The sequence below is a fragment of the Lytechinus pictus genome, chromosome 19, assembly GCF_037042905.1.
Source record: "Lytechinus pictus isolate F3 Inbred chromosome 19, Lp3.0, whole genome shotgun sequence".
NCBI classification, from domain to species: domain Eukaryota; kingdom Metazoa; phylum Echinodermata; class Echinoidea; order Temnopleuroida; family Toxopneustidae; genus Lytechinus; species Lytechinus pictus.
This window is the reverse complement of record NC_087263.1, coordinates 6,973,954-6,999,527: the sequence shown is the minus strand read 5'-3', so window position 1 is coordinate 6,999,527 and position 25,574 is coordinate 6,973,954. Positions and strand designations below refer to the sequence as shown.

The following is a 25,574-nucleotide window of genomic DNA, read 5'->3' as shown; positions in this document are numbered from 1 at the left end:
GGTGAAAAATCTTTATGGAACACGGAACAAAAATCCATTAAAGATCATACTAACTGTATCATGCCTCATTGCTTGAACCAATTCTGATATTACGTAAATATCCGGGAAAAATTATAAATAACAGCTCTTAAATGATCATCAAAATTAATCTCATAACAGAAAATACTTTCGGTAGGAATGGGTCGAGCAGCAATATATGCAAGTACCTGAAGTCGCAGTAGTTCGGTGCAAAGTTGCCCACTAATCTAAAACACAATGTGACTGATGGGTCTTTTTCACTTTCCTTATCAAGTACTGAAATAGTTGTTTACATTACAATGGAATGATATCGCCTACAGTTCATAAAACAATTGAATGATCAATCAAATTCTTTTCTCAAAGACAACATTTTGTTTAAAACGTTACTATAATACAGACATACAAGTACAGAGGATGAATACAAAGTGATTAATCAAGGTTTAACAAAAGGTAGAATGGCACTTCGTTCCATATCTTTGGAAGTATCATACACTTGGGCGCAGTGGCGGACCGTGACCCGGAGGAGACAAAGCATTGGGGGGGGGGCACAGCATTGTTCACAAACAATACAGTGCCCCCCCCCCCCCATGCCTTGTCTCCTCCGGGTCACGGTCCGCTACTGCTTGGGCGTAAGAAAGCATTCTTAAGCTTTGGGACAAACTCTCTCCTTATGCCCAAGGTTCTTACAATTATGGCAGCGCAATGGAAACCAGTACCAGCAGAAGGAAACCCTGTGGCTTGGTTCTCCACAATAAGGGCAGCCGTACCGTTTACGAACCACTGCCTCCTTGTAGCGGATGGCCCGGCTAACCAGGACAGGGACAATAAACCTCCAGAAAAACCGGTCCATCATCATTAAGAAGGATCTCTGCCACTGTGGATCTCGTTCAATCCTCTCAAGGAATACCCCGTTGTCTTTGTAGACAAAGAAGTCACACCAGGTCTTCCCTGTCACTGCCAGTTGCGCTTGGATCTGGTCGAAGTATGGGTGGTTCCTCTTCAGTTGGACCTTACCTCTCTTGTCCTGTCTGAGGAACTTCTCGTTGAGTGGCGAAGGCTTCTCCGTCGGGGCTGTGCTTGGGCATTTGATTTCAACAAGTCCCTCGCCACAGCATTTGCAACTTACAAGACCGTCAGTTGAAGCTTCCAAAAATGACTTCCTCGGATGGAAGAACATTCCACACTCTTTGACTTCAATATCTTGGTGACCTCTCTTCTGCTGATGTTCGGCATACTTTGCTCTTGCCACTGGCTCCATTTCATAACCGCGAGCAATCTGAGGAAGATGCTTCAGTGAGCGTCCATTTCCGATAATCCTGCCAGCAAGAGCCCATGGATTTGCTCTTCGTCGATTGCCTTGAAACCCCATGAAGCGCAAGACGCCACCAACGTTAGAAGCGCCAATGCAGCCGTACCTGTATGTCGACCATAGATCGTTGTCACTTTGGCCTCGCGTAGCACGCTCAATTGCATCCCTCTCTAGCCTGGTATACACCCGCAGGTCGAAGACTCCATGGTTGGAGTAAAAAATCATTCGGTCTTTCATGCTTGGAGGCAAATCATTCTTTTGACGATCGGTAACCATGATTCCGTTGATACTTTTACTCGAATTTTTTAAATGCCCCTCGTCACAATATCTACCAAAGTTGTCCCTTCAATCAAGGCCAAAGATATCCGGTCATTAAATCTGTATTATGAAAAAAGACAACAAAACATTTGTAATACCGGAATTGCTGAATACTATATTTACCTTTTTATCTTCACTTTTTCTAAATATTTTTTTTATTTAAGGCGAGTGGAAATAGCGCCCCCAAGACAACAAAACATTTGTAATACCGGAACCGCTGAATACTATATTTACCTTTTTATCTTCACTTTTTCTAAATATTTTTTTTATTTAAGGCGAGTGGAAATAGCGCCCCCAATATATTTGTTTATGCTATATTTCTTAAACTTCAATCCTATATCATTCCTATTTATTTTCAAAATTATTTTTAGCCTTCTATTAATTCAAAACCCCCTTAAAAAGAGAGTTCGACAATATGAATAAGGCGTGGTATATAATACATGGTATGCATATTAATGCAACTTCAGTAATTGTATTTTAATATTATGAACGCAGTCGTTATTCAACGCATGGGCGGAAATCCCAGAGGGGGGGGAGGACAGGGGGACGTGTCCCCCCTACTCAAAATAGTAGGGGGACACAATACGAAATGTCCCCTACTATTTCTAGTCTTTTATGATGGTAAGAAATTTATCATTCAAAATCGAAATAAAACATGTGGGGGGGCACTCAGTATATAATGCATAGTGGGTATGTGCCGCGGAGGGGACCCCCATTTTTACACTCAAATTTCCGTTCCGAGGCATAGCATGTTTGTCTTATTGAGAAAAAGAACAAAGAAAGCCGCTCCAAAGCATAGCATTTTCTTCTTCACGAAAAAAAAAGAAGAAAAAAACCCGCTCCAGGGCTTCGCATATTTTCCGTTACGCCGTTCCGGTCGCAATTTTGATGAAAAGCGGCCGCAGCTCGCTGTCTGACCATCGCCTCTGCGCTAGCGCGCCCGGCAGTAGTGCCGCAGCCCAGCTGCATGCACGTTCCATAGGGATGCATACGCACTCGCACGCAGGCGACCCGTTCCAAGGACCCCCGTTTTCACAAACATTTGTAGTTCCTAAGCCCGTTCCGAGGATCCTCCTTTTTACAATAAGCCCGCTCCAAGGCCCCCGTTTTTTGTCTCGCCCGCGGCACACCCCTACCACTTTTTTTGGTCGAGTGCCCCCCCCCCGGGATTTTAGGACGAGATGACCTTACTTTTGGGATGATAACCTGATAACCTTTTTTTTTTTGCTTGTCAAATTTCCCAGCTCCTTGTCCCCCCTACCTTTCAGGAGAGATTTCCGGCCCTGACCTGATTCAACGTGACGTCAACGGCGGAATTTTAGATTTGCATTTGAGTTAATTTACTGAGTTTTAGTTAATCTTCCATCAGGTGAGAGCTTGTCTATTTCAAACGAAATTGCAAACAAAAATTTCAAACGCAATTGTTAGCAAATACGTGCAAGCTTGCGCCTATAACAGGCTGCTAAAAAGCTATGAATCCAGTGACCGGGTAATAATAATTGCAAAGCGCTTTGAACAGTCGTAAATTGAGTTTGCGCTAGATATAATAGCCAATTATTATTATTACTATTATTAAATGTGTTTTCCCTCCCAAACACCTCTTTTTTCAGCTGTAAGAAGCACTGTATGTTCAATTTTATTTGCTCTTTGATGACGATATCCCTATGGAGCGCGCGGGAAGGAAGGGGTTCTGCATTGCATAGCAATTTCACATCATTTCAGAAACAAGTCTTTCATAAAAAAATAATGAATCGTCAATATCATTCGAAAGCAAGCTTGACATTCAACCGCATTTCTATCATCACGCCTTTCATCCCGTTCACACTCAGACATAAAGTTAACAATAATACTCATTCATGACAAAACCAAAGAATTGTGGAGCTTCCTTCAAACCGGGATCGATCAAGGCCGTCATGCACCGGGGGGGGGGGGGGGGGGGTGCGAAGGAAGTTTGAAAAAAAAAGAGGTTCGACTGGTTTTTTGCTTTTACGTAATGATACTGAAGTCCTTATTGTTCATGCGGAGTCATACGCAGTTTCCATGGCTTTCATGGATAATATTTTCCCATGACATATGTTGTGCTCAGAAGGAGGCAATATGCAATTTGAAAGACTGAGGAAAATCTGAAAATATGTGTACAAAACAAATGGAGAGTCGTCCACAAAATCAGCCACTTGAAGCACGTTTGCCAATTTGAGGATCCCCATAGAAAGTACAACAAGACTTTTTAATCGTCCATAACTTGCTTATTTCATAACCGATTTTGATGAAACTTTTTTTTAATTGTTCCTTTCATTTTACTCTTACCAATAAGATTGCATCTCTTCTTGGGTTTTGGTTTCCTTTAAACAATGCTAATTCCACATGTTCAGGGAGGAATTAATCATTGTATCACTTGAAAATGAGGAGAAAATGCGAATATTTCATATTTCATATAGTAAAATACAAAAGAAAAATGTGAGTGGATGATGTCATAGTCTCCTCATTTGCATACCAGCCAGGAACTGTTTTGTGAAATTAAGCGAAAATTAAAAATGTCATAACTTTCTTATTTTACATCCGAATTTGATGAAATTTTCAGTGTTATGCTTGTTGGATTTTTCTCTTTTTATTCAAATCAACTTTTTGTGGGGTGGACTTGTCCTTTAATAACCTACAAGTTTGTTGAAGTGCGGATAAAAGGGGTCTGTGCTTGCAGACTACTAAATGACAACCAAGCTAAGCTTGTCACCCCCTCCGGACTCCTAAACAGGGAGTTGAGAGTCCAGAATATGCGGTGATTGCATGTTTATATTCACGCAACCAATAAGAACAATGGACCATTGATGATACAATATACAGCACCAGGCCAGGGCTACTGGTATTTGATCATTTTGATGGGAGCAAAATTTTGATTTCATTTTTCGAGGCCATGGCATTACGCAGGGGGTGGGGGTAGTAGGAAAATTCACTAAAAGTGTGCAAGAAATTTCACTTTTACAAATAAAATATTTGAAAAAGGTCACAATGGCTACTATAGTATTTTAGTAATACAGTGCGATGAGAAGTATACGGATTCATGATGCAAGATGAATTTACATGACCAAGCTATCTGATATTTTCTTCTTAATCATCACCAACAGGACAACATTAACCACATTGTCATCATCATCAATTTCATCATCATCACCATGATCATCATCTCATCATAATCATCATCATCATCCTTTACAATAGGCAACACCGCCATCGCCGCCATCATGATGTCGATCATCATCAACATCAGTCACCGCTACGTCTTCATCTGCCTGTCTGTCCGTCTCTCCCTCTCTCTTGAATACTTTACACTGGAACCGCCTCTGCCCCCCCCCCCCCCCCCTTCTTGCGTGTTACCATGAATCATGGGGGAAATGGTTTCTTATTCACTGGCAAAAATAGTGCATTAAATTAGCAAGGCTTCACTATGAATGCCGGACAAAAATACTTTCACTCTAGCTTCCATTTACCTAGATAATAACTTGAATTCCTTTCAAAATTCCCTGTCTTCGGGGAAAAGTAGGAGGCCGTTCTCATTACGCTTTCTAAAACTAGTTTACTGGAAACCGATTCAGGAAACCACTTTGGAAGATCGCTTTGCTAGCGTTCCCACTTGATCACACGAAAGTGGTTTTCAAAATCACTTTACGTAAAGCGCTCTTGTTGCTATGGAAACGCTCTCAGTGGGGTGACACGTTTCGCGCGAAATTCGAAACCGCAGCATGGGCATTCTACACCTGTCGTGTGGAGTAGCGCGCTCAAAATGTGTGAAGATCGCTTCCCGAAGCAACCGCGTAGCCAGGATTTCATTTTGGAGGGGGCGGTAAATGCACGCGAAGCGTGCCAACACTTACAGAGCGCGCGAAGCGCGCTCCCTAGGGGGTGGGTGCAGGGAGGGGGAGATTCCCCCTCCCGCGCGAAGCTTTTGGTGTTTCATAAATTAAAATGAAAAGGAGCCGTCTCTTTTGTCTCTAGTATCTATATCAGCTCCAATTCAGTTGACATTATTGTGATTTTGAACCTGGTTTTCATGAACATTGTTTTCAAAAAAGATTGTGAACGCACAAAAAAGGAATACAATGGAGGAAATTAAAATGATAATAACCCCGCGCGAAGTGCGGAAGCTAAAGCGTTTTATCAATTTTTTTTTGCCATGAAAAGGGTCCCGAGAAAAGGATATTCTCAAACATATATTAAATACTTCCCTTAGAAAGATCAGATTTGATTACAAACAATTTAGCGACAGTGCATATCTTTAACTCGCAAAACAGAGGAGAAATGTATGTGCCGGGAGGAAGATATTCCTCCCCGCGCAGAGCAACGAAACTCTGAAATTTCAAAGGGCGGACGTTTCATCAAATGCCGATATTTCCAATACCCCATCGACTCTAATTCAATTAATTTTCTAAGATTATTGAACTTCATTAAAAGGAAAATAGTGCGCAAAAAGTTGAAACTTCTGTGATTTATTGAAATTATATAAAAAGGATGCCTAATTTCTTTGACATATCCTGAAGCGCTTCATTTTGAATAATAAAGAAACTTAAGAGTCATTCAAAATTTCAAACTGAGGGCGCAAAACAGGACAGGAGATGAATGTACAGGGAAATGACATGAAGTTTAATAGAATTATGATAAATAGAATAAATAGAATGATAAAAAATATTGTACTTTTTTATTTAATACCCTTATACGATACGAATTTTATACCTTCCTCTTTTTGGATTAGGAACCTGTTTGCCCCCAAAATTATGGTTGTTTAGTAATGAGCTGAAAAGCGGGAGAAGTTGACTTTATGGAGGTGACGGCAGAAATTGATATAAAGATTTTACCCGCCCGGAGCCGACCCGACCAGAAGTTGCGCGATCAACTAAAAAAAAAGATAACTTCATATACTTCGGCCTAACCTTACTCTAATTCCATGCCCTAATGTATACACGTGAACTTTAACTGGCAATAAACACATATAGCTGAGGTAGAAAAACAGGGTTAGAGAAAGGGTGGGGGAAACAATGGAGATCTTCAATATTGTCATTTAACCGCGCGCAGCGCGGAAGCAAAATTCATATATAAATTTTGAGCAAGAGTGAAGGAGTTTCTCTTTTGAGAAAAAAAAACCACAAAGCTACCTTTCTTCCCTTTCCTCCCTTCCCTTTTCCTTTTCTCCTCTCTTTTTTGCCTTCTTTTTTTTTCTTTTTGGGGACGTTTTTTGGGGGGGCGACCGCCCCCACCGCCCCCCCCCCCCTGGCTACGCGCCTGTCCCGAAGAACGGTTGTGTCCTCACTTACGCTAAAACCAGTTTAACGAGGCAAAGCGATCTTGAAAACTACATCGCGAGGTGGTTTTCCAAACTGGTTTGGAAGATCGCTTCCAAGACCGCTTCGACCGTTCTCACTACGCGTTAAACTAGTTTCCACTAAACTAGTTTCCAGTAAACTAGTTTTAGGAACGTAGTGAGAACAGCCTCTATGACGCAGTCATGTTTATGTGGTCAAGGCTGACCACGACCACTGATATAGAGCATGTCCTGCGCATGCATAAAAAACACTACACAAAAGCAAACACACGTCCGAAAATAAAATCTGGTTCAACACGATAGCGTTCTCCCTTCAATATTCTCGGAAAGCCACTTTTTGGGAGGGGGGGGGGTGGTGAGTCATTCATTTTCAAAAGAAAGAATCATGCCTTTAATGAAACCAGATGAAGAAAAATCCATCTCTCATCAACTTGAGGTGGCTCTGATCCGCTGACTTAAAATATGAACAGTGGCGGCACTAATTATTAAGGGGGCACCGTCGGGCACGGGGACATTTTTTCGTGTGCAGGATATGTCTCCCTTATTTAAAAAAAAAAAGGGAAAAAAAAGCTGCATCAATGAATACCTAATGCCACAAAGAAAGGCTGTTGCCTTTATCCATTTTCTTTTTAGTTTTTGGAGAAAACAACATGAATAAAATTGTTTAATGTAATAATATGACATCAGTTTGCACACTGAATATTAACTATGATTGCATGCGTAGAACTCAACAAAATAATGCAAATCTAAAAAATATATCAGAACTTCATTATTCCTTTTCCTATTTCGCTCAAAGTTTCATTGTTCTGTTTGTCTGGTTTTTCTTTATCCGTTCAAATACCCTCGAGGACCCCGTTTAACCTTTATGTATTAAACCAAAATAAGTCCTACCCCCCCCCCTAGCTTAGTCTCAGAAAGCCACATTTTTTTTATGAATCCTTAATCGTACAAAAGAGGAAAATAACAAATTATGGTAGAAACCACACGTGAAGAAAATAGAAGAGATAAGAACCTATAATAATAGAATTCATATCCTGACTAAGCAGATATCAAGTGATTGCATTTCATTCAATATTGACATCAACATTATATGTGGAAATGTTTTTAAACTGCCTTCCCCCTGATTCTTCAAAAGCGAAAACATCTCATCTTGGTGTTAATCCTCTATTAAATCAGCGCACTTGTTTACAGTCCTAACGCTCCTATTTCAAGTAGGTCCATGTTTCAACCATGGATTAACGTAATATAGCTCCATGTTTCAACGAACCAAATAAACCACCGTACTGTCCAATTATTAGCAACAAAGGAGGCCTATAAAAGCGATTAGCCGGGTAATTACGCAGACAGTTGGGAGATAATAACACGTATTCAGAGAGGATAGGAACTGCCATGAACCGGGCTGAAACGAGAATGAGGCAACAATAGGGTGCTTCTTCGACCCCCTTTATATAAAGTTATAGGCGTAATTAAGCCCATGTCAATCGAGTGACAAGACTGGTAAATTAGCTGTGATAATTGATCCTTTGTAAACATGTACTCTATTTCTTCCTCTTCCCCCAAATGAAAGCGACTTGTTCTCCTTATTTTCTTTCTCATCGTATTTTAGTGCTCTGATTTTGTTTTTCTTCTGTTGTAAATACGAGTCAAATTTTGATTCCAAAATCAGTAACATATTATTTTATCTGCAATCATGAGCAGAGTCTGGATTTTATATGCCCTACAGGCCGAATGGTTATCAAATCAGTAAAAAAAAAAATATATATATATATATATACATATAAAATATATTTGTTTTTATTTTGGGTTTATGGTACAGCAGTTAGTCTAGTATTCTTTTATGAGCAAGTCCCTACCAGTCACATACCGGGAACATGCATTTCATCAGTTGAAATCAGTATGACTGCCATTGGGTTCAAGGGGGCGGAGTGCAGTGAGGTGGTGTTATTTATCAGGGGATACACGCGCAGAGCGCTAATTTTGCAATTTCATGTAGGCATGAAAATGCATAGCTATTAAATAGTACGCTGTACTTTGGAATATTGCCCCAAAAATCATAACAAAAATCATGCCTACTGCCCATATACTGAAAGGACAAGTCCACCCCAACAAATCTTCATTTGATGAAAAAGAGGGAAAAAAATCAAATCGACAAGCATGGCACTGAAATTTAATCATGACAAGTAGGAAAATGAGAAAATTAAAATAAATTCATATTTCATATAATGACATACAAAAAAAATAGTGAGTGGATTGTGTATGATCAGTGATCAGTCCCCTCATTTGCACAACGAGGATGTCCATAGAAAGTGTCATAATGGTCGTGTCTTATTTCACATCCAATTTTGATGGAATTTTCAGTCTTAGAGCTGCTTTTTTCTTATGCTTGTTCGATATTCTCCTATTTTATCAAAATAACGTTGTGTTACTGGGGTGGACGTGCTAAATGTTGAGCAATAAAAATAAAATCAGGTCTATAGATAAGTTAAAATAATAATAATAATAATAATAATAATAGATCTATAGTTACGAAAACCCAGTCATAATTAAACGAATAAATGATTACGAGTACGACCCACAATGATGGCCCAGCCCGGCCCAGCAGGAACGACTGGCAAGACTGGCCCCCCGTATAACCAAGGGAGCTCCCTGGGTTAGCCCCCGACTGACAGAGCCAAGGCATGCCAACTTAAAATCATACAATAAATGAGATCAATAAAATCACAAAATAATAATGGTATCAAAATGCACACACACAAAGAGCCAAAGCATGGCCTTCCAAAGAGTTTGGTGGTCTACATACATTTTAGTACATCATCATTCACCACTATATTTCTCATTTTCGGATCCAAACGCATGCACGCATCAGCAAAGTTATAAAACTCTATTGTCGGGGTAAGCCATGCCATGTCGATGCAGATCGGCTGGGTGCCCCTCACTCTCAGCCCCTCTCAGCCTCTTGCATATTTGACAACGACACTGACACATCAACACAACAAAATAAATAATTGAGGGATAGTAGGCCTACTTACCGTCTGAACTTGAATATTGATATGATGATTCCGGCCAACAATCACTGAAAAGGCAGGCGGATATCTGGCGTCGCAGTAATTTCCAGGCGAGAGAGCTACTGGAGTGCAATGCAAAGAATGGATGCACATACCGTACCTAAGTGTGACTCAATCAAACGTAAACCACGTGGAATACTAGTAGGCCTAATCGAAAGTTTCACAACATAAACAACCGAAAGCGACTTGCATCTAGAGCGCATGCGCTAGCTGTTAAGTACCCAAACGGTGCAAACTTGATCCGATAAGACGCGAGTGTTTAGCGTGTCTGCCTATATTAGCCTACACAGCAAAAACTGTGGTGTTAACCGATGTACATAGAGGACCACACCAGTTATTTTACATCGGTGTTAGATTTACAGTGTTAGTTTAACACATATAGGTGTTATTACAACACCTTTGGATGTTACATGTACTCTTAATTTGGTGTTGTGTTCATTCTCTAGGCCGTGTAACTTTAACACCTCAGGGTGTGGTCCTCTATATTAACACCAACTGGTGTCAGTTTTAACACCACAGTTTTTACAGTGTATATCTTTTTCCCTGGAGGGGATTTTCATTTCTTTCTTTTCTTAGATCGTGGAGCCGTAAAGGGAGCCGTAAACATTGCGTTAAACTTCCGTTTTAAAGTTTCGCATCTAGCTAGCAAAATGAATGGACGTGTGCGTGTGAACGAGTGATAAGGCTTAATGAAATAATTATTTAAAAAAAACGAACAAACAAACAAAACTCTCATCTGATCATATTTGGAGAAATCGGGTGATAACAAAAAACCATTCATTTCTTATGTTTTGTTAATTAAAGGGTTTTCCGGGCTTAAAAATAAAGTACAATTCATCGAGCTAAATGCTGGATTTTTTGTGTGACTAATTGGTAATTACTTAACAAGTGGGTGCAATGCAGGTGCGGGTGCTGTAAATAGCTGTATAATTTATATTTTTTATTTAATTCATAGTGGTTAATGAGTATTAATTTGAAGTATGGGATGAATAAGATTGAATGATATTTCTTTTAAGAGTTGATTTTAAGGAGTATAAAGTGGAACAAGATTTAATATTGTCTGCAAGATTATTCGAAATATCTGGACCATGATGTCGAATTGAATTAGAAGTAATTAACAGTCTGGGGTTTGTGAGAGGAAAGTATCCAGATGTACGAGTTGGTCTTCAATCACAAATGAAGGATTTCGTAATGGGGAAAAAATTGACAAGCAACAAAAAAAAAAAAAAAAAAAAAAAAAGTCTTCAAGCTCGTCAGGGGGCGGGGGGGGGGGGCAATAAAGGTCTTCAAGCTCGTCAGGGGGGGGGGGGGCAAAAAAGGTATTTCAAGCTCGTCAGGGGGGGCAGGCATACGTCCTTTGCATGGGTTGTGGCTCGTCAGGGGGGGGGGCAGAGTGCCCCCCTGCCCCCCCCCCCCCCCCCCCCCGTAGGTACGCTAGTGAAGGTATGGACAGAAATATTGAACAAGTTAAACATGTCATCAAAAGACGACGGGAGTACGTAGATTATTAGTATACTTAAACATAATGACTAGCTACTTGAAAAGTATACAAGTCGGCAACTTTTAGTGTTTTTTGTTTGAAAAATAAAGGATCAGTGTGAGCCAATCAAAGTAATGCGATCCTGATGTGCAAAAGCGAATAACTCTCTTTTGCAATTTAAAAATAGAAGTCAGCTTTGTAGAGCCAGAATTAGCCCAAACGACGTTACAATATACGGGAGTACTAAGGAATTATAATGTACAATAAGAATAAAGCTTTAAGAGGCAAAATAAATTTTAACTTGGAAATAATTCCAATACTCCTTTTGAAATACACATTATATATGGTGCAGATCAGCAGATGCTGATTTCAAGATAGAGCTTCATCTATGATAACCCCTAAAAATCTAGAGTGAGTTTTTCGTTCTAATGATGAAATAAGTTACGGTGAAACGGTTATTATTCCGGTGAAACAGTTTAGGTTTATTAAAAAAACTTCTACTAAAAACTAAAACAACTGGATTGAAAATGATTACTGATTAAGTGCATTTAGTTCATTGCCGTAACTTATTTCATCATAATGAAGACACATCATTTACACTTGTATGAAAAAATGAAAAATTTATTATTATTATTATTATTTGTTTGGCGTCACCTGTGCCTGGGAGGCGAAAAGCGAACTGAATCACTGTGACCCGCAGGTCTCTCCTCCCGATATAACTGATTGAGTGAATGCAGGTGGACCACTATACACCGGGGTTTCCCCCTACTCTTATACGAATAGTGCAATGGGTTCTCAACGTGCAAAGGTGGTGACTCTCCTCTACACGGGGCCTCCATTTAATGTCCTATCCGAGGGACGGAGTCAACGGTTTTCCATTGTAATATAGCCTGCATCTATGAAACATGGGAGAGACGTTTACACACAACGCACTGGCTTCAGTCATCCGCCCGGGGTGGACTCGAACCCACAATCCTTGGTTCGACGGGCAGACGCGTTACAGACTGCTCTCAATGATTTTATGTGATAACATGCGAAAAAGGGAAAGTGGAGATGTGACATCATCAGCCCACCTAATGAATATTCATGATGATGTGCATATAACTACTTTTACAAAATACTGATAAATTTTAAAATTCAATAACTTCATCATCAGTCCACCTTTTTCAGGACGACGTGCATATAATAACTGCATGTTTTCACAAAATATTCAATATTAAGAAAAAAAATCCAGCATTTTGTTCAATGAATTTTACATTATTTTTAAGCCCGGAAAACCCTTTGATTAACAAAAAATAAATAAATGAATGAATGGTTGTTTGACATCACCCGATTTCTCCAAATATGATCAGAGTTTTGTTTGTTGGTTGGTTTTTTTTTTATTACTATTTCATTTGTCCTTATTCAGATCGCTCGTTCGCACACACGTCAATTCTTTTTGCTCGATGCGAACCACTGTGATACTTCATTCATGATTTAAAAATATTGTATAAGGAAGTGAGATTTGTATGAGAGAAAAACAAATATTTGTGTCGTAAGCGAATGATACAAAAGCAAAAAAAATGGATGATGTATTAATAATGTCATTTACATATAGTAAAAATAATAGTGGGCCTAAGATGGAGCTTTGAGGGACACCACAATGAACTAACAGTGGGTCAGAGTCATAACCATTAAATGCGACGTATTGTTTTCGATTTTTAAGTAATCTTTAAATCAAAGGAGGGATTGACCTCGTACGCCATAGGCCCTAATAATTAAGCTTTGAGAGTAGAATGTCGTGATTGAGTGTATCAAATGCCTTTATGCCAATGACATGTTCTTTGTTACCAATGGCGTTTGTAGTTTTATCATATAGATTTGGATTAAAGCCAAGTTTGTTGATTAATTATTTCCTAAAGCCATAGGCCCGTATTCTGAACTCGGGTTTAAATTAAACCCTGGTTTAAAGTTGTGGTTTAACTATGGCGAGCCAATTGGGGCACACATCCCCAACAGGACACATCCAATTTATTAACTCATATGGCACCCAAATTGTTTATAATAATCTGGAAATAATACATTCATTATTTTGAAGTATTTTTTTTTTGTAAATGAAACCAAAAAATTGAACATAAGAAATATACAATAGAAACATATTTTTTGAACTTTTGGCTCCCCATAGTTTTAGCACAGAGTTAGACCATGGTCTAAGTGAAACCCGACTTCAGAATACGGGCCATATTGATTAGAATAGCAGATTGTGTTTGCTGATGAATTTATAAAGTCTGTTATATACTATTTTTTCTAAGATTTTTGATATAGTTGGGAAAAGAGAAATGGGCCGATAATTACTTACTTCATGAGGATTGTCTTTTTTGAAAATTGGATTGATTTTGGCGATTTTGAATATATGTCAGGAAAAACTCCTTGTGATAATGATTTATCAAAAATGTTACTTAGAGAATTAGCAAGTGGGTGAATATTTTCTTTTAAAAGAGACATACTAATTATATCATGTCCATGAGATTTTGAACTGGTAAGAGACCGTGGAATATTGATAATTTCAGTAGGGTCTGTAGGGTTATAGAGTGTGGATTATAGGTTCGGGGACATAGTCGGAAAACGCGCACTAGGGCTTTTAATTTTGCTTGAAAGTTCGGGTCCGATATTTGTGAAAAATAAATTTAATGAATTTGCATGAAGGGAAGAGTCAATTTTAAAACCGTTTAGTGTCATATCATCAGTGGGGGGGGGGGGGGGGGGGGGTCTGTCTTTATTCCCACTACCTCTTCAATGATTTTCCAAATTGCATTAGTGTTTAAACTAGCATTCTTTATTTTATTAGCGTAATACATTTTACGTGATATACGAATTAATTTTGTCAATTGGTTTCGATATGTTTTTAAGTTAGCTTCGGACGGTCTGCGTAAATGTGACTTGTAAAGGCGATATACGTGTATTAGACGGGTCAATATATGGTTTGACCCAGAACAAATTGCAACAAATGATTTTTCAACGGTTTTTTGTACTATTTGACCTCAGGAATAACATACTAAAAATCTACCAAAATCCGCATATGGGAAAGTACTTATTTTTAAGATGGCGTCCAAGATGGCCGCCATTCACTGAAAAAGGATGTAACTCACTCATTATCCACCCTAGAATCATATTTGATTCATATTCCATGGTCCAGTGGGTAAACGAATTTATTGATACAAGTTAGAGTGAATATAAGCACTCCTGGATACCAGGAAAATCCAAGATGGCGCCCAAAATGGCTGCAGGAGACTAAAAATCCAAAATTCATCTATTACTTACATAAGTCGCTTTAATTTGTTTTTTATTCAATGGTTTTGATGGTGAAGTAGTATATTGGTACAAGTTACAAGGACAGCCAGTGGTCTGGTGTGTCCAAAAATCCAAGATGGCTTAAAAAAAAAATTGAGTTTAAAATGGCTGTAAATACTTAAAATGGACAAAGCTCAATATCCACCTGGGAGATAATTATATGATTTCGGTGTCTAGACTATGGTTTAAATTGTCAAATAATACATTGGGACAAGTTAAAAGGACTGTCAGTGGTCCAGTTTGTAAAAAAAAATCCAAGATGGCTTACAAAAATGGAGTAAAAAAATGCTGTTTCTACTTAAAAAAAAAAAAAAATTCAATATCCGGGAATATGATTTTTGTGCCCATACTGATGTTAAATGGGTAAAATAATACATTGGGATAAGTTACAAGGACGATGGGTGGTCAAGTATGTCCAAAAGTCCACAGTGGCTTAAAGAATAGTATAAATTAGCCGCTGGTATTTACAAATGGACATAACTCATGTATCCGTCAAGGGTATGTGATTTTGATGTCTTTACCATGGTTTTAAAAGTCAGAAAATTAGTTACAAGGACAGTCAGTGGTCCAGTATGTCGAAATTCCAAGATGGCTTCCAAAAAATCGGAGTCTAAAATGACTGCTGTTACCGTAAAATTGGCAGTTTATCTAAAATCCACCAAGGAAATATGATTCCGGTGTCCACACTATGGTTTCATGGTTGAAATAATACGTTTGAACTGGTTACATGAATATGCAGTTGTCCAGTTTGCCTAAAAATCCAAGAAGGTTTTCAAAAAAAGGCATCTAGAATGACTCATTATCACTCAATAATGGTCAGAGTTCTACAATATCTATCTGTAAGGAATAATGTTGGTGTCTAAATTTTGGTATGAAGGGTCAAATAATACATTCGGACAAGAAACAAGAATGGTTAGTGTTATAATAATAATAATAATAATAACGTTTTATTTACCCAGGGTAGCCACTTCAGTTAGGAAACTGCTCTACCAGCGGGCCCTGCATTACATAATAATGTTATTATTACCCTTCCCCAATCTGCTGAGCGCCTAGCAAGAAGGCAGAAGGTCCCATTTTGTAAGTCTTTGGTATGACTCGGCCGAGGATCGAATCCACGACCTCCCGTTCATGAGGCGGACTTCATGAGGCGGACGCTCTACCACTGAGCCACCATGACCGGTTTGTGTTCCATTTTGTCAAAAAAAATCCATGGCAGATTCTAAAATTTCATCAAAATGGGTGCTGTTACAAACTCATGAAACAACATGATAATGTATCCCCATGCATTTAAGTGTAGGCACCAAAATTATTTCTCACAGATGGATATTGTATGAGCTATGTCAATTTTTAACTAACAGCAGTCACTTTAAATCCCATTAAGAAAAAGCCAACTTGGATTTTATGGTAACCAGTTCCAAAGTATCTTTTGACCCTTGTAACCCTAGTGTAGATACCAAAATAATATCCCCAATGTGTATTTGTAATGTTCTACATCCATTTTTAAGTAACAACAGTCATTTAAGACCATTTTTTTAAGCCATCATCAATTTTCGGACATACCTGACACCTGACTTTCCTTTCAACTTAACCAAATGTATTACTTGACCCTTTAAACTCTAGTGTAGACAGTAAAATTATTTCTCCGAGGTGTATATCTAATAAACTATGTATAATTTTAAGTAACAACAGTCAATTTACACCCCATTTTTGAAGTGTTCTTGGATTTTTAACTTTCAAACAACTGACTGGTCTTGTATCTTGCCCTAGTGTATTACTTGACCCTTTAAACCATGGGTTAGACACCAAACTCATAATTATTCCCCATACAGATATTGAACAAACTATGTCCTTTTATAAGTAACATCAGACAATTTTTCAATCCATTTTTTTAGCCATTTTGGATTTTTAACATACTGGACTACTGTCCTTGCAACTTGTCCCAATGTCTTGTCTGACCATTGAAAACACGGTATAGACACCAAAATCATTATGTCCCCGGAGGATATGAAATGAACTATGTCCATTTTAATTATCAACAGCCATTTTAAACTCCATTTTTGAAGCCATCTTGGATTTTGGACACACGCACCAGACCACTGGCTGTCCTTGTAACTTGTTCCAATGTACTACTTCACCCTTCAAACCATTGAATAAAAACCAAATTAAAGCCACTTAGATGAATTGTGGATTTTCAGTCTCTGGCAGCCATTTTGGTTGCCATCTTGGATTTGCCAGGTACACTGGAGGGTTTATAGCCATCTTGGATTTTGGACACACGCACCAGACCACTGGCTGTCCTTGTAGCTTGTTACAATGTACTACTTCACCCTTCAGACCATTGAATAAAAACCAACTTAAAAAGCCACTTAGATGAATTGTGGATTTTCAGTCTCCGGCAGCCATTTTGGTCGCCATCTTGGATTTGCCAGGTACACTGGAGGGTTTATAATTCACTTTAGCCTGTATCAGCATTTTTTTTTACCCCTAGACCATGGATTATGAACCGAAATAGGATTCTAGGGTGGACAATGAGTCAGTTGTATCCATTTTCAGTGAATGGCGGCCATCATTGACGCCATCTTGAATATAACCACTTTCCCCGATGCAGATTTTTATAGATTTTTAGTATGTTATTCCTGAGGTCAAATAGTACAAAAAAACCGTTGAAAATTATTTGTTGCAATTTGTTCCGGGTAAGGGTATTTTGGGTCGTAGATTGACCCGTCTATATGTATTGATTTCAATATACCTTTTATTATCCAGGGATGTTCGGGGTTTTTTTCGATTATTTTTCATTCTACCTATGGGGATATTCTTATTGTAATAATGTTGTAATTTATCATTAAAGCGATTATGTGATGTGTTTGCATTAACTTCATTATAGACATCCTCCCATTCCTCAATTGCTAAGTCTTGTTTCAATAATTCAATATTACGTTTAGATTCTCTTCTATGTGTATGTTGGTTAAATGTTTTGAGGTATGGTAGTTTTAAATCACAAGTTAGAAATATTGGTAAGTGGTCTGAAACTTCAAAGCATAGAAATTAACCAATACATCAATCATCTGAATTCAAATCATTATCAATATCATCAAATTTTCCCTCTTTCGACCCCCCCCCCCCAAAAAAAAAAACATAGAAAAAGTGTAACAAGAGAGAAATTTTTTAAATAGAAATTTAAAGTAGTTAAAAAGCCCAACATATTGTATTGAGGGAGAGTGGAAATACTCTCATTTATTTCTTTCAATAATATATACATGTAAAACCATACAAATATCATACATTATTTTGAACATTAATATACAAATATAATCATGAAATATTAAGATGAGATTTGAAAAAAAAATAATGAAAGAAAAGGGTATCCCAAAGGCCTCAAAGGCTTGCAAAAAGGGAAACCAAGAACTTCTAATAATAATAATCCTAGTCGGTTTTTATATAGCACGTCGTACGTATCACATAGTGTAGAAAAGTAAGACAAAAAGAAAACAGTATTGATTCGAAGTACTTTACAACAACAAAAATAATACTTGGAATTAAAAAATACATTTTGATAAATTTCAGCCCTTTTGTACACAGAATTAAAAAAAATTTCTAAAAATATCTAAAGTATTAATACATTACATTAATAATTTCCTGTCGAAAATGCATAGGGTAAATTTTGACACTTTAAACAGTGGCAGCTTAATGTAGAAAAGAAACAAAAAAGTACTTCTAGAATAATCATACCCTTACATTGGTGAGAATGCATTTTGTGTTTGTGTGTATGTAGCACGGGTCCGTTTTGGGTGGGGGAGGATCTTTTACTTAACAATAATAACAGCGCAGCGGAAGGATTTTTATACAAAGAATCCCCACCCTGTCCGTCTACAGAGGTATAAATTAAATAAAACACTATTAGGTTGTAATTATTTTACTATGTAATAATCACACATCACATAATCAAACACCATCAATCAACAACATTCACACTATGCTATTAATTAATGTAAATTAATAAAAACTCGATAAAATAACTAACATACACATTATATAAAGGATATATGTTCCTTTAATTCTAAACTAAATTAACAGTATATACATGATATTTACAGTTATAAAAAATTGTGTAACTCCTAGCTACATAATTATCAGAACAGGAATGAACATATAGTTCAAAGGATACTTAGAATTTACTTCACTGGACATAACTTTAAAACAGTTGCCAAACAACTACTGATACATTAAGACTAACATAATGGCATTGAGGGTCTCAGTGCAGAAAGAAATAAATGCTGTTCATGGTCAGACGACCAGTGACCTGAGAATCAGGAAAATACGGAAATTATTGAAAAGTGATGTCTGGAGGAAGATGCTCTCTCTCCATCTCAAAAGTTGTGTATCCAGTTTAATCAGAATATGATTAATTATTTCTTATATTAAATATAAAATATCAAACTTCATCTCAAATAATTTCAACTAGGATTAGTAATTCATTTTACAATAACATATCAAATCAATAATGAAATAGAATGGTTTAGCACACTGATATTCAGGAAAGTCTTTAATCAGATACATTAGAGTCCGCACGGTATTAACGCGGCAAGATAGGGAACTCAGCCTATCCGCTTGACCAGAATAATACCGTTCAGTTGTTTTGGATTCGCGACTTGCTTAGAATTTGTAGTTCGCAAAGTTCAAAAGGTTCAACTATAAAACTCGCACCATGCTCGCGCTGCTAGACAATCATAAATAACAAGTGCTTTACCATGAACAATAATCATAGATGGTTAGTAACAATTATAAGAAATTCAAACATTCAATAAGATGTAGATTATAGAATAATATCTATCATCAGATATGTAGGACTAAACTTTAAATATTATTCAATCAAAGATTGATAATAAGCCAAATGTGTAAAAGACAATTTTGGAAAAGTAACTTAACATTAAAAATTAAATCTATAAGATCAGTTATCAAATAATCTTATAAACTGAAATATGGAAGGATGACTTTGGATCTTACCTGAGAATCAGGAAAATACGGAAATTATTGAAAAGTGATGTCTGGAGGAAGATGCTCTCTCTCCATCTCAAAAGTTGTGAAGAGGATGCCTCCAGAAGCTCTATATATAGGTATTTTTGACAATACCATTATTTTTTGGAAGGGGTGTGTATATTTATAACAAGTAATACTTTTTGATCCTTGGTCATCTCTTTTCACAAACAAAAAAACAGTAAACAATAACTGCTTACCCCTTTAGGGTAGCAAAGATGGAAGAGTCCATCAACTTTTCCCCAAAATACTACTACGTCATTCATGTCATTCACGTCATTATTTTCTGAGAATAAGGACCACCTGACCCTACTCACGCTAGCCAGAACTGACCATTGGCTCTCTCTTTCGCTCTCTCTCTCCCAGTATGTACAAGAGGTCATCCAAGTCATCTCACTCTCTCCTCTCACTCTCTACATGTTCTCTATCTATATAAGTTTGGGTACAAATACTACAATACAAAATTAATAGAGACTAATCTCTTTTAACTTATTTCTCTAATTATGTAGCACCATAAGAGGGGCTACAACTCTTCCCTCCTTAAAAAATGAACCAAAGTAAAAAATGAAAACATAAACATATATTATAAAATAATTTCCAACTGCTCCAATCAGTTGAATAGCGAATATAATTCTTGATCTCCAACAGTTCCTTTATACCAAAGGTATTCGGTCTACAAAACGATGAACTGACGTTTCACGTAAAATTTCAGGTCCAAGTGTGACAACCAGTTGCAACTGACGAGTAGGGATTCCCAAAATCCTAGTATTGCAGTAGAGTTCTGTATGTCATCTTGTCTGATGCACACAATGAGGTCGCTATAGTTTATGCAAAATGTCCTGATGTATCAGTTAATCAAGGACAATCTCAAATCAGTAAAAATCACGAACAGTGCTTGGGTCTCGGACCATTGTCCTGGTTTAGAGTTCACAGCTTGTATTATTATACAATGTTGCAGTCCATCAAATTCCAAGATTGATGTGTGTCTCTGTTGATTACCCATGGCAGTGATCAATGTTCAAGTTCAACAATGCATTTGTTTTAGCAACCAAGTCTCCGTACTGGTGTAATCTTGTCCCAAGGGATCATCAAGAGGAACTGTCTTTCCATGGGGTAGGCCTCTGACAGGATCCAGATCTCGTCCAGGATGCCAGTAGATGGACTTCTACCTCTCAACTCCTCTGAGAACCCTCATGCCCTAACTTATCATCCTATATTAAGTTATGACAATTATATAATATGTCTTAAACATAATGGTTATGCTATCTTAGACAATGTTCCTAACAATAACATACATTAACGTGAAGGTTCAAGTACAAACTACTATATGTAACCAAGATCCTACACTATCAAAACATTCTGACTTTAAACAAATAAGACGCATATTGATTACATCAAATTGAAAGTCATATTTCAAACAAACACTCAAACATACATACAAGCACACTATTCTTATATAATATATGATACTTGTGTAGTTCATAACAGGTCTGTCATAAATGCTCGCATTTGCTGTACTAGCGCAAGCTTAAAATCCAAATTGATGGGTTGACCGGGCTGGTTGTAGGACAGTTTATCAGGACCTACACCTTTATTATTCCTGGCTGACCTCCTCACTGTTGGTTCATCCACTGAGGCTGCATTTTCATTTGATGCTGTATCCTCAAGTTCACCAATATCTACATCAGGGGGATTTGATAGGTTTTCACCACTACCGATCACATTATCGTTCATAACTATATTGTCATCTCCATCCCTACTTGCCGTATCAGCTCCTTCAGAATTAGTCTCTTCATTGTCGCTAATAATGCTGTCCTCACCAACTTCTGAATTATTTTCAGAAGGGTCATCATTAAGCTGACATGAATTATCTCTGAATCTCTGAAGGGCCGACAGAAATGACTTCTGGGTCTGAAGTCATCGGAACAAACAAACTATTATCGTCATCATCACTATCATCACGATTGGATGAACCATCTGGACTGATGTCCACCTTTTTAGACATATCCTTAGCCTTTTTGCGGGTGATGGGTGTTTTAGCACGAGGTGGGTCATTCACCTCTTGTTCTGCCTGTTGTTTACCATCATATGGCAACAATAGGTTCCGATGGAGGACCTTTGGTGCAAGGTCAGTACCCACCTTCTGCACTCGATAAACAGGTGTCATCCATCTTTGAGAGAACTACATACACATCATCTCCCCATCTATTAGCTAATTTATGCTTTCCCCTTAGGTGTACATTCTTGACCAGAACATGGTCACCTTTCTCGAGGACAGGTGCCTTGGCTTTCTGATCGTAGTGCCGTTTATTGGCACTACTACGGGCGGCCATATTCCTCCCAGCCAATTCATATGCCTCGGCTAACTGCTCACGCAGGGCCTTGACATATGCTGTTCTGTCAGTATCTTGTACAGACCACTGCGGGTCTATCCCTAAGGCCAAGTCAATTGGCAGGCGTGCATTCCTCCCAAACATCAGATAGTAGGGTGAGAAATGCGTAGTGTCATGTTCACACACATTGTACGCATGCACAAGCGTACTTACATGACGCCGCCACTCTGACTTCTGTTTGTCGGAGAGACATCCAAGCATGTCAAGAAGGACACGATTGAATCTCTCCACTGGATTTGACTGTGGATGGTAAGGGGTCGTCCTTACCTTCTCAACACCAGCCATAGCACACAGTTCCTTTATCAAGCGGGAATTGAAGTCCTGCGCTTGGTCAGAAAGGATCTTGGCAGGCCATCCATAGTGGACAATAAAATTGTCCCAAAGGGCCTTAGCCACTGTGCTACTACGCTGGTCTTTAGTAGGTACAGCAACAGCATACTTACTAAAGTGATCAGTCATGACCAGTACATTCTCTACTCCTCCATTATCAGGTTCAATGCTCAGGAAATCAATACATAACAGCTCCAAAGGTTGAGTTGTTATGATTGAATCCATTTCCGCCTTCTCTTGCTTTCGCTTCCTCTTGATGCATCGATCACATTTGTCGATCCATGCTCTAATAGAAGTAGCCATGAAGGGGAAATAAAATCGAGCCCTGGCGAGGGAGACACACTTGTCAAAACCCAGATGTCCACATTCATCATGTATACCATGGATGGCTTGATCAACATGGCTACCTGGGATTACCAGTTGGCGTCTCTTCTCGCCAGATACCTGTTCAACCGCCTCTCGATAAAGAACACCATTGTGTAGAACCAGCTTATTAAGTTCACGGTAGAGTATCAGTAGCCTTCGGCTCGCTTGCTTCCTATCTTGCGAGGAAGGGCGTGACCGTGAGTCTACAAATTTCCTTACCGCATTTATATCTGGGTCCAAACGCTGGTATTCTTGCCACTCAGCATTACTTATACCTGGCATTGCAGGGTCCCCTTCGGTACCGTCAACATAAGTATCAGGTATACCTGCAGGCTGCATCGCCAGGCTTGTAGCAATGGTAAGAGGCACAGATTCTGCCAGGACTATCTTGTCTTTTCTAGACTTCTGTGATCTTTGTTCTGGAACGTGAATGTGACCTTGGAAAATTGCATCAACTTCTCCATGGTCAACAGCCTTGACTCGAGACCTTAGAAAATCAACTTGATTATTCACCTCTTCCTCGATTTGTCCATCATCAGGGAGGAGATTAGGTCTCCTACTTAGTGAGTCGGCATCATTCAGGTTCTTGCCAGGACAGTACCTGATCTCAAAGTCATAGACAGATAGATTGGCAACCCACCTTTGTCCAGTAGCATCAAGCTTTGCTGATGTCATGACATAGGTTAGGGGGTTGTTATCTGTAATGACCAAGAATTTGGTACCATACAGATAATCGGAGAACTTTTCGGTCACAGCCCATTTGAGGCATAGGAATTCGCGTTTCCACGCGCAATAGTTCCTCTCAGAATTGCCCAAGCCTCGAGATGCATAAGATATTACACGCTTCACACCATCTTGTTCCTGATATAACACAGCTCCTAACCCAAACCCTGAAGCATCACAATGGAGTTCAAATGGTTTGGAAAGATCTGCAAATCCAAGAACAGGTGCTGACGTGAGCATCTCTTTGAGCTTTTCAAAGGCTTCTTCGCACCTCTCAGTCCATTTCTCTCGAAATGGCTCGAGCTGTGCTCTTCTTACCTTTGAACGTTCTGATGGTGTACTTTTGCTCTTCCTTGGCATTGACAAACCTGTGAGTAAGTCATTCAGAGGCCTACAGATCTTGCTAAAGTTCTTGCAGAACCTCCGGTAATACCCGCAGAAGCCAAGCCATTGCCGAAGTTGTTGGACATTGTCAGGCCTCTTCCAGTGTATCACGTCTTGAATTTTCATCGGGCATGGATGGATTCCCTGGCCACTTATCTCATGACCAAGATGGGAAATGGTCTGATAGAGGAAATGGCACTTAGATTTCTCTAAGGTTAATCCAAAGTCTCGTACCCTACTAAGAACTCTAGACGTGCGTTCAATACACTCTTCAATGGATGGGGCATGTATGACAATGTCATCAATATAAGCGATTGCTTCCCTGAGGGAGCAATCACCAAGACAACGTTCAACTACTCTTTGCATTTGGGCAGGGCTCGACTTGAGTCCTTGAGGCATTCGTTTGAATTCGAACAACCCAAATGGAGTGTTGAAAGCACTGTACTTTCTATCTTCTTCACGGAGTGGGATCTGAAAGAATGCTCCTTTGAGATCAACTACCGTGAATAATTTTGATCCATGGAGCGAATTGAATAAGTCTTCTACCTTGGGTATGCTGTACGCATCTGGAATGACACGCCTATTCGGTTGCCGATAGTCGACTGTCATCCTCAGTTTTCCTGACTTCTTGCGTACCAGACATACAGGTGAGCTGTAAGCGCTCTCTGAAGGCCTAATCAATCCTGCATCCAAAAGACCTTGAAAAAGCTGTCTTGCTTCTTCATACATGCTTTGTGGAATTGGGCGTGCTCGTGCATTCCACGGAGTCTTATCAGAAATGTTTATGCTATGTTCCACGCCCTTAGCACAACCATAATCTAGATCATGTTTGGAGAACAATCCATCCAACTGATCTAGCTGCTGCCGCAAGGTGTCGGCTATATCTTGTGGGACACCAGGGGCAATGTCATAATCATTATCATCTTCATCATCATCCTCATTCACCTTGCTAGGTGAAGAAGTGAAATAGCAAGGGACAGACTTGCTAGAAATATCTACATCAAAATCATCATCAGTCATCATCTGCCTCAGGTTTTGAGTAACCTGTGACAAAGGCCTACTCCACATGTAGGTATATGCAGACGCAATTACCTGGCTATTGCGGAGTGTTACAGGGGCCTTTGTGTTATTGGCTATTGTGACCTTGATCTTGGCCTTCCTTCCTCGCACCGTATGAATGGAATTCAGCACCTGAATTCCTGGTGTTCTTTGAGTTCCTTCCACTTCCTGAACCAGCACTTCATACTTACCAGCTGGCAGAGTATGGCAGAGGACTCCAGCTACCTCTACCACCTCAGAGGGTTGGATTGTGATAGGCTTACGTAACGTACTATTCACGTGTCCAACTTTACCAGTGATGGGGTCACCCATCTTTCCCTCTTTGATTGCCTTCTGGTAACATGCCAGAACAGTCGTTGGAACGTCTAATCTAGACAGAAACCCAGAACCCAACTGTGCTCTGCAGGCTTTTGCTAGGTCTCGAAACACATTGGTGCCAACAATGATTGGGGAA

At 38.9% G+C, this 25,574-nt stretch overlaps 1 protein-coding gene across 1 annotated transcript; it reads right to left on the bottom strand.

The window, feature by feature from the left end:
• Window positions 1-635: 635 nt before the first annotated feature.
• On the bottom strand, window positions 636-10,137 carry LOC129283112 (uncharacterized). The gene is made up of 2 exons (XM_064113879.1): window positions 9,986-10,137; window positions 636-1,705 (listed from the first exon to the last, which is right to left on the bottom strand). The coding sequence occupies exon 2, from the start codon at window positions 1,601-1,603 to the stop codon at window positions 662-664; it is 942 nt and encodes a 313-aa protein (XP_063969949.1). The 5' UTR covers window positions 1,604-1,705; window positions 9,986-10,137; the 3' UTR covers window positions 636-661.
• Window positions 10,138-25,574: the final 15,437 nt, after the last annotated feature.

What these genes read in the sequence shown, in the direction of transcription:
- LOC129283112 (XM_064113879.1), bottom strand. Translation starts at nt 1,603, where the DNA reads ATGGTTACCGATCGTCAAAAGAATGATTTGCCTCCAAGCATGAAAGAC.